The sequence below is a fragment of the Macaca mulatta genome, chromosome 7, assembly GCF_049350105.2.
Source record: "Macaca mulatta isolate MMU2019108-1 chromosome 7, T2T-MMU8v2.0, whole genome shotgun sequence".
In the NCBI taxonomy this organism is placed as follows: Eukaryota; Metazoa; Chordata; class Mammalia; order Primates; family Cercopithecidae; genus Macaca; species Macaca mulatta.
This window is the reverse complement of record NC_133412.1, coordinates 92248508-92265362: the sequence shown is the minus strand read 5'-3', so window position 1 is coordinate 92265362 and position 16855 is coordinate 92248508. Positions and strand designations below refer to the sequence as shown.

Below are 16855 nucleotides of genomic sequence, written 5' to 3'. Positions count from 1 at the left end.
TTCAGTGGCAAATTTGTGTGGGAGAGAGGGTGAAGATTTGTCAGTAATATTTCTTTCGGCCTTCAACATTATGCTTCCAATTCCTTACTAACAGTCTATTGCTGCCACTACAAGGATTGCTACAGGTCATTCTGGAGCTGATGAAGAGCAGGCCAGTTTCCTAAAAGGTTGTTTAATCCACACTTGAATAATAGCAGGTTCACATGACAGCCACTCCTACTTATTTGGTAACCCAGAGAAGCACTGAAATACTCTCTTTGAACAATTATTTATACTATTTTTGAATAGTATATTCTTTGAATAATTGTGTAAATTTTATCATGTGGAAAGTTTAATGTATTTCTTAATTTACAGCTTTATATCTCTTCATTTATAGACAGTTTTGTAATATATTTTGTAATTTCTACACTTTGTATTTGCTTTTCTTTAAGACAAGGTCTCACTCTATCACCTAGGCTGGAGTGCAGTGGTGCAATCATATGTATCATTTGCTTTTTATTTAGTTATGAACCTGGTTCACATAAAATGGAAATATTTTGCATTTTTATTTATTAATAAATCAGTGTTTCTTCTTTTCGTCTCCAAAATATTTAATCCATTTATAATCATTTAATATTTATATACTTTTCAATATAAAAAATATAAAAAATAACTTGTTTAGGAAATAATTGGGATAAAAATAATTATCATGCACATTGTGTGGTAAAGCAATTTACATCTTCTGGTCTCGAAATGTTTTCTTGGTTAATAATATTAAAGTTACCTGAGTTGTCTCTCTATGATTTTCCTCGAATTTTACCTTCCAATTATAACTGAACAAATTAAGATGGCAAAAGCCTCAAATGCTCGGAGCTATCTAAGCAATTATCTTTACTTTGTTTTTCCCTCACTATATAGACCCTGAGAAACTGAAAACATGAATACAGGTACACACGTGAATTAGAAGAGATAAACCTTTGAGAATCCATGCCAAGGAGAACAGCATCCAAAATTTGGTATTAATGGGAAATGTGCCCAGTATGTGAGATTTTAGCAATCACTATCACCAAAATCTTCAAAAATAAACAAGGAAGCTACATTCAGAGAGTGAATTCATTCCTCATCAATATTTTCAGGATTCTTAAAGCAAGGGTTCCCCGTGAAGAACTGACCAGATCAGAACAGAATCCGTTGAGGAGAGATTTCACAGTAGATATTGAAAACACTAACTCAACTAAAATGATTTGTGAAATGTTCAATTAAAGAGATTAATTTCCAAGAATAGTCAAGATGAATCTGAATTTTTTTGGACTGGGAGAAAAAGAATTCTGCCTGATACTGAAAGCCCTAAGAAACAGTTTCCTCATTGCTACCTTCATGTCCTTATTTCTAAATGTGTAGATGACAGGATTCATAAAAGGAGTAATAAGGGTATCAAAGATAGCTAAAAATTTATCTATAGGTAAGGTAGGAAATGGCCACACATAGACAATAATGCAAGGACCAAAGAAGAAAACCACAACAGTGATGTGAGCTGTGAGAGTGGACAGGGCCTTGGATGAACCTCCTGAAGAGTGTTTACGAACTGTGACCAGAATAAAGATGTAGGACACAATCAAGATGAAGAAAGTGCCCATGGAGATGAAACCACTGTTGGCAGTGACCAGAAACTCCAGTCTGTATGTGTCTATACACGCGAGTTTGATAAACCGAGGAAAATCACAATAAAAACTATCCATTTTGTTGGGGCCACAAAAGGGTAAGTTTACAACAAAAGCCAGTTGGGCCACAGAATGGATGAGTCCAATGGTCCAAGCAACAGCCATAAAAGAAATGCATGTTCTTAGGCTCATGATGTTCAGGTAGTGGAGGGGCTTACAGACAGCAATATACCGATCATAGGCCATGACTATGAGCAGCACCATCTCTGTACCACCAACAGTGTGAATAAAGAACATCTGAGTAATGCATCCTTTCAAGGAGATGACTTTATGTTTTCGGAAAAGGTCATAAACCATCTTTGGGGTTGCAATGCTGGAAACACCTATATCAATGAAGGAGAGATTTGCCAACAGAAAGTACATCGGGGAATGTAAGTGATGGTCTGAGATTATAGTAAGCATAATGAGAATGTTTCCCAGCATACTTGCTACAAAAAATACTGTGAAAAACAGAAAAAGGAAAATCTGAATCTCCCAAGAACTCGTGAGTCCCAACAAGAAAAATTCAGACACCACTGAGTGATTTTCTCCATTCATCAACTTCATGTGCAAGGCTGACCTTGAAGTTACCTGAAGAACGAAAGAGGAAGAAAAACATAATTTTTAAGTTGAAATTGACATTCTGGCTATGGAATAATGACATAAATGTCTACTACTCTGCTCAAGATTACAAGGTGATCTTGCCATTTTATACCGTTAGAATTTACATAGTACAAGGTTCATGGAGAGCCAGCCCTAGAATTTTTTCCACACCTAGATACTTGGTATTCTTTAATCATGTAGGCTCAAATTTAGTTTGGGCTTTACTGTATAATCAAGAAGAGAAAATATAAATAAAGTCATCTACAAACTTAAGAGAGATAAATCAGATAGTAGAGAGACTTGTGCTTCCTAATTTCTACATGGAAAAAAAAATGCTACAGAATGAAAAGTGCAAACATTGGGAAAAGTTATTTATTTTTGTTGTGAAAGTTACTTATTTTGTATATATGCAGCCACCTTACTACACTTTGTAGTTTTTTACTGAAATATCTTGGGTTTTCTAGCTTGACAATCATGTCATCAGCAAAAAGGGATAACTTATTTCATTTTATAATTTTTGTTGGTTTGATTAAAACTATATTCATTTCATTACCTCCTGATTAAGTTGGAAGTGCTATTATACTTTTCTATTCTGTTAATGGTTACTATCCATTTTCTAGTGATACAGTTCTGCACTCTTATTTTAAAATACATCAACTATTTTCCTCACCAACATGTTCTGTTTCCTTTCTACTTTGCTCAAACACCAATTAAGATGACACCTTCAAAATACTTTTCTCCCCTGTTTACTTTTCTCCTCTTTCCATTCAATTAAGTCAATTCTTTTTCATCCTTCTGGAATTACTATTGGTTTTACATATTGATTTTCTTACCTCCTGTATCTGTCCTTCCTATTTTGTTTTCTTTCATGATTTTCATCTCATTATCTTTATCCTATGTGCTTTAAGATATACATTGCACCTAATCTTCCAGCCTCAAATTTGGATTTCCAAAATAATCATCTGGCCAGGTGCAGTAGTTCATGCCTATAATCCCAGCACTTTGGGAGGCCGAGGCAGGAGGATTGCTTGAGCCCAGGAGTTTGAGACCAGTATGGGCAACATAGTGAGACCCCACCTCTACAAAACATAAAAAGATTAACCAGGCATGATTGTACATGTCTGTTGTCCCAGCTACTTGGGAGGTAAGGTGGGAGGATCACTTGAGTCCAGGAGTGCAAGGCTATCCCAACCTGGGCAACAGACCTAGATGCTGTTTCTAAAAAAAAAATAAAAAGAATTAAAAAGAAATCATCTAAGCCAAGCACAATGGCACATGCCTGTAATCTCAGCTAGTAGGTAGGCTGAGGCAGGAGAATCACTTGAGCCTAGGAATTCAAGGCTGTAATGTACTATGATCACACCTGTGAATAGCCACTGCACTCTAGCCTGGGCAACACATAGAGACCTCATCTCAAAAAAAAAGAAAAAAAAAATCATACTGTCTTTAAATTCATCTTCTGAATTGCTCTGCTCCAAAGAATCTTGTCTATGTTGCACTTGAATCTCTTTACATGCTATTATTATGTTTTATTAAAATAAGTATCTGCTTCTACCAGCAGCGCTGTATCAAAGATCAGCCTAATACTACATATATTTAATATATGCTTTATGCATATAAATTATGAGATTTGAGAAGAACATTCAGAAATATAGGCCAACTACCTGATTTCAACAACTACTCAATATATCCTGCCTAGTCTGTTATTTTGTACACTCTAATCTCTCCAGAGATGTAAATGCCATCTAAAATACAGTGGTAGGCTCCTTGTTGTGTTGTTGTAATAATTACTTGAGTTTTACAAAAGTGCCTTAAAAATCTTTGAAATAAATAAATACCACCATATTGGGTTTGAAGTAAACTCTAATTTTCAATGACAATATTCTAACTTATTGCTTGTGATGAAGCAATTAAAGAAAAGTTGGTGAGAATTTGATATTTTTAATGATCCAAACTTAAAATTGAACTCGTCTCAAATATTTTCCATCACAATACAGGCTGACCTTGAAGACAAGTAAAATTTTCTCCACAAGATAATAAAGAATGACAATTTAAAATAAAAATTCAATCATGTTAATCTTTTCAAATCTCAATTTAGGGTATTAGATAGTTTATTTAAACCCATGTGTTTTCCTCCTTATGTTTAATAATCTGGGCAGACAGGTAATATATTTGTTAAAAATGAATAACTAGCCGGGCGCGGTGGCTCAAGCCTGTAATCCCAGCACTTTGGGAGGCCGAGACGGGCGGATCACAAGGTCAGGAGATCGAGACCATCCTGGCTAACATGGTGAAACCCCGTCTCTACTAAAAATACAAAAAAAAAAAACTAGCTGGGCGAGGTGGCGGGCGCCTGTAGTCCCAGCTACTGGGAGGCTGAGGCAGGAGAATGGCGTAAACCCGGGAGGCGGAGCTTGCAGTGAGCTGAGATCCGGCCACTGCACTCCAGCCTGGGCGACAGAGCGAGACTCCGTCTCAAAAAAAAAAAAAAAAAAAAAAAAAAAAAAAAAAAAAAAAAAAAAAAAATGAATAACTGGTCAAACTCCAGGGTTTAAATATGACTTAACCATTTACCCTCCCATTTTTTCCCTAACCTTAGACAACATATCTATCTCACTGTATCTAAGATACTATCAAATTGAGTAATAATAGTTCTGGCCTCAAAATTTGCTATGGGTAAAGAGCTTAGAGCAGTTTTTGACACAGCAAGAACTCAATACTGTTAGCTGTAATGACATTATTATAAACATCCTGAGTGGCACTAAATTTGTCTGGTAGTTCACTTAACTCTCAAACTTCTCCTTTTGTCATTCTCTAGTTTTTCATCATTCCTTCACTACATAAATAAGAGCGTTATTTAAGATCTTGCCTCGTTCTCCTCCTTTAATGGGCTTTCTGTTTGGTCTTATTATACCCTCCCCGTAAAACTTGACCACTATGTGAAAGGTAATACATATGGAAAGATCTAGTAGTATTGCTAGCATATAACTTCTAGTTGAATCTGAGTAAGTATATCATTCATCCCCTAATTCTTTCTAAACAATACAGTCATATTTCCCTCAGCCTACTAAGCAGGATTACCTAGATGTTTATTTATTACATGCATGTGAAATTTTACATGACTACAACAAAATCCATAATTACCTCTCTAATCCCCAATGCAGCTTTTCCTCAAGATCTACTATATTATCACAAGCATCTCATCTGTCCTGCTCCTCTCAAATCTCTCATTTGTTTTCAATAACCATTACTGAAATTCCATAATTCAGGACAACTGGCTTCTCAATTTCTCCTGAATATGGCCATGAGATTACTTTTCCTAAGTAGCACTTTGATCATATAACTAGCACTGCCAAAAACTGTTCAATGGGTCTCATTACCTCTGAAAATACAAATTCCTAATCTAGAATCTACTGCTGTAATTTGGCTTTATACCATATTGCTAGTATAATCTCCCTTCATGCTCCTACTTTTCAGAAATACTTACTCCTCCTAATACTATCTTCTCCACTGCCCATCAATGACCCCCTTGCCTCCACTTTTCTAAAACTGGTCTCATGAGAATCACCAAATACCTTACAGTAACTAAATCTTAATCCTCACGATTGCTCTGCATTATTTCACACTGTTCACCATTTCCTACTGTCTGAGAAATCATGTAGAGAGTGAGATATGCAAAACTTTTATCATCTTCCCCTACTGGTAATGTCTATTCCACAGGCTGAATCTAAAGAGAGTATCTCTTCAAATAAGAATTCTAACTAGATTCATTAACATAGAGAATGATAGAATCATCATTGCTTAGAGGCCAAAGAGCAGATCATACCTAAATGCACAGTGCCCAAAGTAACTTTAAATATACACAAATTACAAATCTCAAAATCTGCTTTGGCATTTTGTTGAGTGTTTCAAAATTGTTTTCTTTACTCTTTTACAAACCCTCAGACATAATCTACTAAGGACGATTATTTAGGATTATTTACTTCTGCTAAATCCTCAGTAGAGATGGAAACTACTACTATTCTCCAGATAGTGATCTTTTATACAAGTGAAATCATGCCCAAAAAATCCATCAACTAAACTTACTAGTCAATGACTCAGTCATAGAGTTATTTAACTATTTACCTCTCCTTAATTTTATGATATCCATAATAAACACTTTTCTGTTATTAATGCCATCTCCTTTCTCAACCCTTTTAAACACATTGGTTGTTCTTCTCTGATTCTCTTCACTATCTACACATCATTTAGCACATTAAGGAATGTGCTAATAAATCTTGGTGATAAAACATTAATAAGGGTCTCTCTAATTACAAATATAATCCAATTATTTCCTGAATCTTGAAGGTCATACTTCTGTTAATTCTGATCTCATATTGGGCTTTAGAAAACAATGTTATATTATAGATGTACTATATCCTCTGGAAATCCAGATATTTTGTGTTAGAATATCATTAGTCCTGATGATTAGCCCTTTCAGTTAAAAACTCATCTGAATTGAGAACGCTCCTATTCTCTCCCATAATTACAACTAAGTCAATTTTCTCAAGTTCTGTCCTACCATAAATGCTGCTTGTTGCTTTTTATCCTTTTCATTAACATTTCCTCCAGGAAACAAATACCAAAATTTATACCATGGATTTGCTTTTTTCCTTACAGTTTATAGCCTTTAAAAATCTTTCATATTTTTTGTTATAAAATAGCCCATGAAGAACGTAGGAAAGGTAATACAATCCACATTTTACAGATTAGAAAATAAGGACTTGAATAGATTATATGGATTGCCTGATTTTGCACACCTAAGTATCCAATTCAAACCCAATTTTGCAATTGCTTTTTTAAAATGTAAATGATTAAAAAAGAGTATCTGAAGGAAATGTCAAAATTTTAACAGTTGCCATTTTTCTATGGAGGGACTATGGGTGTTTTTGTCCTCTTCTTCCTACTTTATTTTATAAATTTTCTACGGTACACATGCATTTCTCTTCAAAGAAAAACATTAAAGAGCAAGTTGACTTCAGATTCCAGGCATTCTTCACTATGATACTCCGTAAGTCACCAACAATCTAAAGTCAAAGATTATTTTCAGGGCAGACAGTTTTCAGAAGTATCTTTTACTATCTGAGTACTCAACAGAATTTCAGTGAAGGCAAAGTGGGTCTTGAGTGTCTCTTGCCTTATCTGCAGCTCCTCTACCATCTCTTGCCATACCATCATCTACTCCTACTCTGGTATCTACCATTTTCATGCTTTCCCTTTGGCTGTCCAGTAACTTCCACTACATCTTTCTCTCACAGATCTAGTCTCCTCTAAGTTCTTAGCCTTCAGAATTATTCTTTCCAGATACTTTCAATTAGCCTATTTAATATTGAGCCAGCTCTACATGAAGTCATAGGAGGAAATCAATGCAGTTAGTTGCCTAGGTTTATGTAAATTGATTCATCATATTTTTATTTTAGTTATATATGTCCCTAACTGTGTTATGCTTCCTGATTATTCCAGGCTGCTATAACTCTCCGCTCTCACCCTGCCCTCCTTGCACAGCAGAATAAGGGACGTCAACAACTCAGAACTCAGCTTCTAAAATGTTGCCTATAGCTGATCTCAGCTCCCTATGGCAACGTTTTTAAATGATAATTGATGCTTACCCTATTTTACTGTCTTCTTCGTCTGTATAACATCAATAAAAAAACAACAGATGAATCTTCTCTGAGCCTTGAAATGATTTATACTCGATGAAAATGCCGTTAGTCCTCTTTGCAAAGAAGCACTGTGGGACCCAAAACTGTGTCTTACCTGAGTTAAACCAACGAATCTAATCTATTCTTCTCAGATGATGGGTTAATTCCTTTTGTGAAAAGATAAAACAGCTTGAATTACATGAGAGTTACAATTTCTAAAAAGAAAGAAAGAAAAAGTAGTTTAAGTAATGCTGAGAACTAAAAATGACAAAAATTGGGAGTTTATAACACAGAGACTGATGACATCACTTAGGAATTTATCACCGTGAAAAGCTAAAAGGAAATACAGAATAAAAGAGTTAAAAGAAACAAGGAATAGAAAGAATGAAGATATTATGGTGTTTCCTCCTCCTCCTGAAATATGTTCTTCTGTTTGGAATCCCACTCTTCATTCAAGATCTAATTTAATGTCACCTTCCCCAAAAAACAGTTCCCCAAAAACATCAGCAACAGTCATAGTCTGTTCATTTTGATACTCTCCTCCATGTCTTGCCCAGAATACATATGCAGTGAACATGTTGATTGAGAATTAAATTATAAATTAAATTAAGAGGAGAAATATTTACTGAGCAATACTCAGAGATAGATCAACTATCCAAGGATAGGTTAGATTAATGTCTAGTCTGCTAAACTGTAAAACATTTGTTTTACATACATTTTACAGTATCGTACATGAAGTAGGAACATTTTTCTAGGTTCAGAAGATGATAATTTCATGTTCTGACTGAGGTTGTAATCTTTTCCAAAACAAAGAGTCTTATGTTGTTTTTTGCAAGTAAAAAAGATTCTACTTAACAACCTTGAATATCGGTGACCAAATGATGGTACCGAGTCTTGGGAATAGCCTGTCCTCTCTTGATTGGATTTTCCTGGAAATTATACCTCAGAGTCTACACTGATTTTCACCCAGGGAATAAAAAGTACAAAAGAATAGAGGAAAAGTACCTGCTGGGTATCAAGTGTAATGGTGTCTTGGATGAACGTACAGAAATATTTTTGCTTTAAAATAAGTCAATAGGAGTAACTGACTGAGAAATCCAGCACTTTTAAATACTTGGGAAGCAGAGCTGGAAGGAGAAAGAGTACCTACTTGAGAAACCACAGAATATAAAATTAAATTTAACTTTAGCAATTTTGATTTTTTAGATGCTTTGAGTTCCACAAGGCCCAAACCCCAGGCCCTTAGATTACAGAAATTTTCCATTATACAGCACTGTCAAGTTATAAGATATTAATTACTAAAGTATAAGAGGATTGTGACATCACAAAGCTTTCACATAAATATACCTTTTCTGTAAAAACCTTCCTTTACTGTATTTATTTATTTTTTTCATTTATTATTATTATTATTATACTTTAAGTTCTACGGTACATGTGCATAATGTGCAGGTTTGTTACATATGTATACTTGTGCCATGTTGGTGTGCTGCACCCATCAACTCGTCAGCACCCATCAACTCCTCATTTACATCAGGTATAACTCCTAGTGCAATCCCTCCCCCCTCCCCCCTCCCCATGATAGGTCCCGGTGTGTGATGTTCCCCTTCCCGAGTCCAAGTGATCTCATTGTTCAGTTCCCACCTATGAGTGAGAACATGTGGTGTTTGGTTTTCTGTTCTTGTGATAGTTTGCTAAGAATGATGGTTTCCAGCTGCATCCATGTCCCTACAAAGGACACAAACTCATCCTTTTTTATGGCTGCATAGTATTCCATGGTGTATATGTGCCACATTTTCTTAATCCAGTCTGTCACTGATGGACATTTCGGTTGATTCCAAGTCTTTGCTATTGTGAATAGTGCTGCAATAAACATACGTGTGCATGTGTCTTTATAGCAGCATGATTTATAATCCTTTGGGTATATACCCAGTAATGGGATGGCTGGGTCATATGGTACATCTAGTTCTAGATCCTTGAGGAATCGCCATACTGTTTTCCATAATGGTTGAACTAGTTTACAATCCCACCAACAGTGTAAAAGTGTTCCTATTTCTCCACATCCTCTCCAGCACCTGTTGTTTCCTGACTTTTTAATGATTGCCATTCTAACTGGTGTGAGATGGTATCTCATTGTGGTTTTGATTTACATTTCTCTGATGGCCAGTGATGATGAGCATTTTTTCATGTGTCAGTTGGCTGTATGAATGTCTTCTTTTGAGAAATGTCTGTTCATATCCTTTGCCCACTTTTTGATGGGGTTGTTTGTTTTTTTTCTTGTAAATTTGTTTGAGTTCTTTGTAGGTTCTGGATATTAGCCCTTTGTCAGATGAGTAGATTGCAAAAATTTTCTCCCATTCTGTAGATTGCCTGTTCACTCTGATGGTAGTTTCTTTTGCTGTGCAGAAGCTCTTTAGTTTAATGAGATCCCATTTGTCAATTTTGGCTTCTGCTGCCGTTGCTTTTGGTGTTTTAGACATGAAGTCTTTGCCCATGCCTATGTCCTGAATGGTACTACCTAGGTTTTCCTCTAGGGCTTTTATGGTATTAGGTCTAACATTTAAGTCTCTAATCCATCTTGAATTAATTTTCGTATAAGGAGTAAGGAAAGGATCCAGTTTCAGCTTTCTACTTATGGCTAGCCAATTTTCCCAGCATCATTTATTAAATAGGGACTCCTTTCCCCATTTCTTGTTTCTCTCAGGTTTGTCAAAGATCAGATGGCTGTAGATGTGTAGTATTATTTCTGAGGACTCTGTTCTGTTCCACTGGTCTAGATCTCTGTTTTGGGACCAGTACGAAGCTGTTTTGGTTATTGTAGCCTTGTAGTATAGTTTGAAGTCAGGTAGCGTGATGCCTCCAGCTTTGTTCTTTTGACTTAGGATTGTCTTGGCAATGCGGGGTCTTTTTTGGTTCCATATGAACTTTAAAGCAGTTTTTTCTAATTCTGTGAAGAAAGTCATTGGTACCTTAATGGGGATGGCATTGAATCTATAAATTACCTGGGGCAGTATGGCCATTTTCACAATATTGATTCTTCCTATCCATGAGCATGGTATGTTCTTCCATTCGATTGTGTCCTCTTTTGTTCACTGAGCAGTGGTTTGTAGTTCTCCTTGAAGAGGTCCTTTACATCCCTTGTAAGTTGGATTCCTAGGTATTTTAATCTCTTTGAAGCTATGGTGAATGTGAGTCCATTCATGATTTGGCTCTCTGTTTGTCTGTTACTGGTGTATGAGAATGCATGTGATTTTTGCATATTGATTTTGTATCCTGAGACTTTGCTGAAGTTGCTTATCAGCTTAAGGAGATTTTGGGCTGAGATGATGGGGTTTTCTAAATATGCAACCATGTCATCTGCAAACAGGGACAATTTGACTTCTTCTTTTCCTAACTGAATACCCTTGATTTCTTTCTCTTGCCTGATTGCCCTAGCCAGAACTTCCAACACTATGTTGAATAAGAGTGGTGAGAGAGGGCATCCCTGTCTTCCTGTTGAATTGATCCCTTTACCATTATGTAATGGCCTTCTTTGTCTCTTTCGATCTTTGATGGTTTAAAGTCTGTTTTATCAGAGACTAGTATTGCAACCCCCGCTTTTTTTTGTTCTCCATTTGCTTGGTAGATATTCCTCCATCCCTTTATTTTGAGCCTATGTATGTCTCTGCGTGTGAGATGGGTCTCCTGAATACAGCAGACTGATGGGTTTTGACTCTTTATCCAGTTTTCCAGTCTGTGTCTTTTAATTGGAGCATTTAGTCCATTTACATTTAAGGTTAATATTGTTATGTGTGAACTTGATCCTGCCATTATGATATTAACTGGTTATTTTGCTCGTTAGTTGATGCAGTTTCTTCCTAGCTGCGATGGTCTTCACATTTTGGCATGTTTTTGCAATGGCTGGTACTGGTTGTTCCTTTCCATGTTTAGTGCTTCCTTCAGGGTCTCTTGTAAGGCAGGCCTAGTGGTGACAAAATAAGCATTTGCTTATCTGTAAAGGATTTTATTTCTCCTTCACTTATGAAACTTAGTTTGGCTTGATATGAAATTCTGCGTTTAAAATTCTTTTCTTTAAGAATGTTGAATATTGGCCCCCACTCTCTTCTGGCTTGTAGAGTTTCTGCCGAGAGATCTGCTCTTAGTCTGATGGGCTTCCCTTTGTGGGTAACCCGACCTTTCTCTCTGGCTGCCCTTAAGATTTTTTCCTTCATTTCAACTTTGGTGAATCTGGCAATTATGTGTCTTGGAGTTGCTCTTCTCGAGGAGTATCTTTGTGGCATTCTCTGTATTTCCTGAATTTGAATGTTGGCCTGCCCTACTAGGTTGGGGAAGTTCTCCTAGATGATATCCTGAAGAGTGTTTTCCAACTTGGTTCCATTTTCCCCTTCACTTTCAGGCACCCCACTCAGACGTAGATTTGGTCTTTTTACATAATCCCATACTTCTTGCAGGCTTTGTTCATTTCTTTTTCTTCTTTTTTCTTTTGGTTTCTCTTCTCGGTTCATTTCGTTCATTTGATCCTCAATAGCTGATACTCTTTCTTCCAGCTGATCGAGTCGGTTACTGAAGCTTGTGCATTTGTCACGTATTTCTCGTGTCATGGTTTTCATCTCTTTCATTTCGTTTATGACCTTCTCTGCATTAATTACTCTAGCCATCAATTCTTCCACTTTTTTTTCAAGATTTTTAGTTTCTTTGCGCTGGGTACGTAATTCCTCCTTTAGCTCTGAGAAGTTTGATGGACTGAAGCCTTCTTCTCTCATCTCGTCAAAGTCATTCTCCGTCCAGCTTTGATCCGTTGCTGGCGATGAGCTGCGCTCCTTTGCCGGGGGAGATGTGCTCTTATTTTTTGAATTTCCAGCTTTTCTGCCCTGCTTTTTCCCCATCTTTGTGGTTTTATCTGCCTCTGGTCTTTGATGATGATGGTGACGTACTGATGGGGTTTTGGTGTAGGTGTCCTTCCTGTTTGATAGTTTTCCTTCTAACAGTCAGGACCCTCAGCTGTAGGTCTGTTGGAGATTGCTTGAGGTCCACTCCAGACCCTGTTTGCCTGGGTGTCAGCAGCAGAGGCTCAGTTGAAAATGCAGAAATCACCGGTCTTCTGTGTCGCTCGCGCTGGGAGTTGGAGACTGGAGCTGTTCCTATCCGGCCATCTTGCTCCGCCCTTTCCACCAATATGCTATTTACAAGACACATACTTAAAAACATAGCGATATACAAAGCTTGAAAGTAAAATAACAAGAAAATTATATACCAAAAAGAAAGCAGCATGGCTGTATTTTTTCAAATAATAAATAAATAAAGTCAAAAAGTATGAATACAAATAATAAAAGGCTCAATTTACCAGTGAGATTCTAAACTTGTATACAATATAAGAGCCTCAAAATGTGTAAAGAAAACATTGATCAAATACAACATTTTTTCGACATAAGAGAAAACTGAAATATATTTCTTACACCACTTATAGGTCAAGCAGAAAAACACCAGAAATGCTATGGATCTGAATAATCATGAGCAATGTTAATTACTAAATAAACAATCATGATCTAATTTAAATACATGGAACTCTATTCCAAACAATTAGAAAATAGACATTTTTTAAACACACGGAGCAATTACAAAAACTTACTAGGTAAAAGAATATAAACGTCAACAAATTCCAAAGAATATGACCTCAACCTCTGAAAACAATGCTATCAACTTACAAGTTTATAAAAGATACATATTTTTAATTCCCATACATTTGGAAACTTTAAAACTTCAAAATAGTTTGCGTTTTAATGAAGAATTTGTAGAAATTTTAAAAAACACAAAACTGAACATGTGGTTCAATGAGATACCATCTCACGCCAGTTAGAATGGCGATCATTAAAAAGTCAGGAAACAACAGATGCTGGAGGGGATGTGGAGAAATAGGAATGCTTTTACACTGTTGTTGGGAGTATAAATTACCTCAACTATTATGGAAGACAGTGTGGTGACTCTTCAAGGATCTAGAACTAGAAATACCATTTGACCCATCAATCCCATTACTGATTATATACCCAAAGGATTATAAATCATTCTACTATAAAGACACATGCACACATATGTTTATTGCAGCACTGCTCACAATACCAAAGTCTTGGAACCAACACAAACACCCATCAAAGATAGTCTGGGTAAAGAAAATGCGGCACATATACACCACGGAATACTAGGCAGCCATAAAAAAGGATGAGTTCACGTCCTTCACAGGGACATGGATGAAGCTGGAAACCATCATTCTCAGCAAAGTAACACAAGAAGAGGAAACCAAACACCGCATGTTCTCACTCATAAGTGAGAGTTAAACAATGAGAACACATGAACATAGGAGGGGAACATCACACACTGGGGTCCGTCAGGGGGTAAGGTGCTAGGGGAGGGATAGCATTAGGAGAAATACCTAATGTAAATGACAAGTTGATGGATGCAGCAAACCAACATTTTCACATGTATACCTATGTAACAAACCTGTACATTGTGCACATGTACCCCAGAATTTAAAGTATAATAATAAAAAACGAAAAGAAAAAAACTGAACATGTGGTTGTGAAAGCTTATGTGTACCTCAATGGAAATGCATATATGAGAAAAGAAGAAAGCCAACAAATTAAGTATCTAACTTTCCAACATAGAAAGCTGGAAACATAGAAAGTAAGAAAAAGGACACAATAAATTCAAATAAAGTAGACAGATAAGATTAAAATCAAAGACACCAAAACTAAAGAAAAAATAGGGAAGGTCAACAAAGCTAGAAGTTGGTTCTTTGAAAAGACCGATAACAAGGCAATCCTCTGTTCACGTAACACCCACATAATACAGGAAGAGACAGAGAGAGACAGTCAGAAAAGAGACAGAACAAAGTAGAGAAAACCACAAACAGAATATATCTACATGGTATTGCAGATTTTTTTACAAAAAGAAATTTTTAAATATTATGAAAAACTTTGATGCTGGTGAGTTTCAAAACTTAGATAAAATAGACAAATTATTCTATTCTTAAAAAGGTATAACTTAGCCAGGTGTTGTGGTGGTTCATGACTATAATCCCAGTGACCAGGAAGCTGAGGTGAGAGGATCAATTGAGGCAACGAGTTTGAGACCAGTATGGGCAACATAATGAGGGCACATCTTTAAATAAATAAATAAATATATATATATATATATATATATATATATAAAATTAGCCCAGCGTGATAGTGCACCTGTTGTTCCAGTTACTTGGAAGCTGAGGCAGAAGGACTACTAAAGCCCAGGGGTTTGAGACTGCAGTGAGTTATGATCATCCCACTGTGCTCCAGGCGGGGCTGCAGAGCAGAACCTCGAAAGAAAGAAAAGGAAGGAAGGAAGGAAGGAAGGAAGGAAGGAAGGAAGGAAGGAAGGAAGGAAGGAAGGAAGGAAGGAGGGAGGGAGGGAGGGAGGGAGGGAGGGAGGGAGGGAGGGAGGGAGGGAAGGAAGGAAGGAAGGAAGGAAGGAAGGAAGGAAGGAAGGAAGGAAGGAAGGAAGGAAAAGATGAGGGAAAGAGAAAGAGATAGAAAGAGAGAGAGGAAAAAGAAGAAAGAAAGAAAGAAAGAAAGAAAGAAAGAAAGAAAGAAAGAAAGAAAGAAAGAAAGAAAGAAAGAAAGAAAGAAAGAAAGAAAGAAAGAAAGAAAGGAAGGAAGGAAGGAAGGAAGGAAGGAAGGAAGGAAGGAAGGAAGGAAAGAAAGAAAGAAAGAAAGAAAGAAAGAAAGAAAGAAAGAAAGAAAGAAAGAAAGAAAGAAAGAAAGAAAGTTGGTTATAGAGGAGATGTGAGGGAGAAAGATGGTAAAACAGACGGTTCCACCGATCATCTCCCTGCAAGAACACCAATTTAACAACTACACACACACACAAAGCACCTTTATAAGAACCAAAAATCAGGAGAGCACTCACAATACCTGGTTTTAGCTTAACACAGCTGAAGGAGGCACTGAAGAGGTAGGAAACACAGTCTTCAATTGCTCATACCACCCCTTGAACCTCCCCTGGCATCAGCAGGGTGGTGCACAGAGCATTCCTGTGCTCTGGGGAAAGGGAAAGCACAGCAATTGTGAGGCATTGAACTCAGCGCAGCCCCGTTTTGGCAGAAAGAAAAACCTGACCAAATCAGCTGAGGCCCACCTGTGGAGGGAGCATTTAAACCAACCCTAGCCAGAGGGAAATCACCAATCCCAGCATCTGAACATGAGTGCCCTCAAGCCTCGCCACCATTCACTATGAAGTAAAGTACTCCAGAACTCTCAACAAACTCAAAAGGCAGTCTGGGCCACAGGGAATGCAACACCTAGGAGAGTGCCAAACTGGGCTCAGAGCAAACCTCATGGTAACCTCAAACCAAAAAACATATAATGGGGCCAGGCACAGTGGCTCATGCCTATAATCCCAGCACTTTGGGAGGCCAAGGCGGGCTGATCACAAGGTCCAGAGATTGAGACCATCCTGGCTAACACGGTGAAACCCCATCTCTACTAAAATACAAAAAATTAGCTGGGCGTGGTGGTAGGTGCCTGTAGTCCCAGCTACTCAGGAGGCTGAGGCAGGAGAATGGCGTGAACCTGGGAGGCAGAGCTTGCAGTGAGCTGAGATCACACCACTGTACTCCAGCCTGGGCGACAGAGCAAGACTCCGTCAAAAAAACAAAAAACAAACAACAAAAAAATACAACAAAAACACAAAAGCCTAAAAGGCAAGAACCTAAATTAAATCATATCAAAAGAGAAAATCATCTTCACAAAAAAGAAGACAGGAAGGAAAGAAAGAAGGAAGAGAAGACCACAAAACAAGGAGAAAACAAATAACAAAATGGCAGGAGTAGGTCCTTACTTGTCAATAATAAGATTGAATGTAAATGGA

General features: G+C 37.1%; 1 protein-coding gene across 1 annotated transcript; it reads right to left on the bottom strand.

Moving 5' to 3' along the window:
* Positions 1-1247: 1247 nt before the first annotated feature.
* LOC100429797 (olfactory receptor 4F3/4F16/4F29-like) lies at positions 1248-2237 on the bottom strand. Its single transcript, XM_015143140.3, has one exon. It carries the CDS (start codon positions 2235-2237, stop codon positions 1248-1250), a length of 990 nt encoding a protein of 329 aa, XP_014998626.3.
* Positions 2238-16855: the final 14618 nt, after the last annotated feature.

Excerpts from the sequence above, each read along its gene's own strand:
- LOC100429797 (XM_015143140.3), bottom strand. The coding sequence starts at position 2,237 with ATGAATGGAGAAAATCACTCAGTGGTGTCTGAATTTTTCTTGTTGGGA.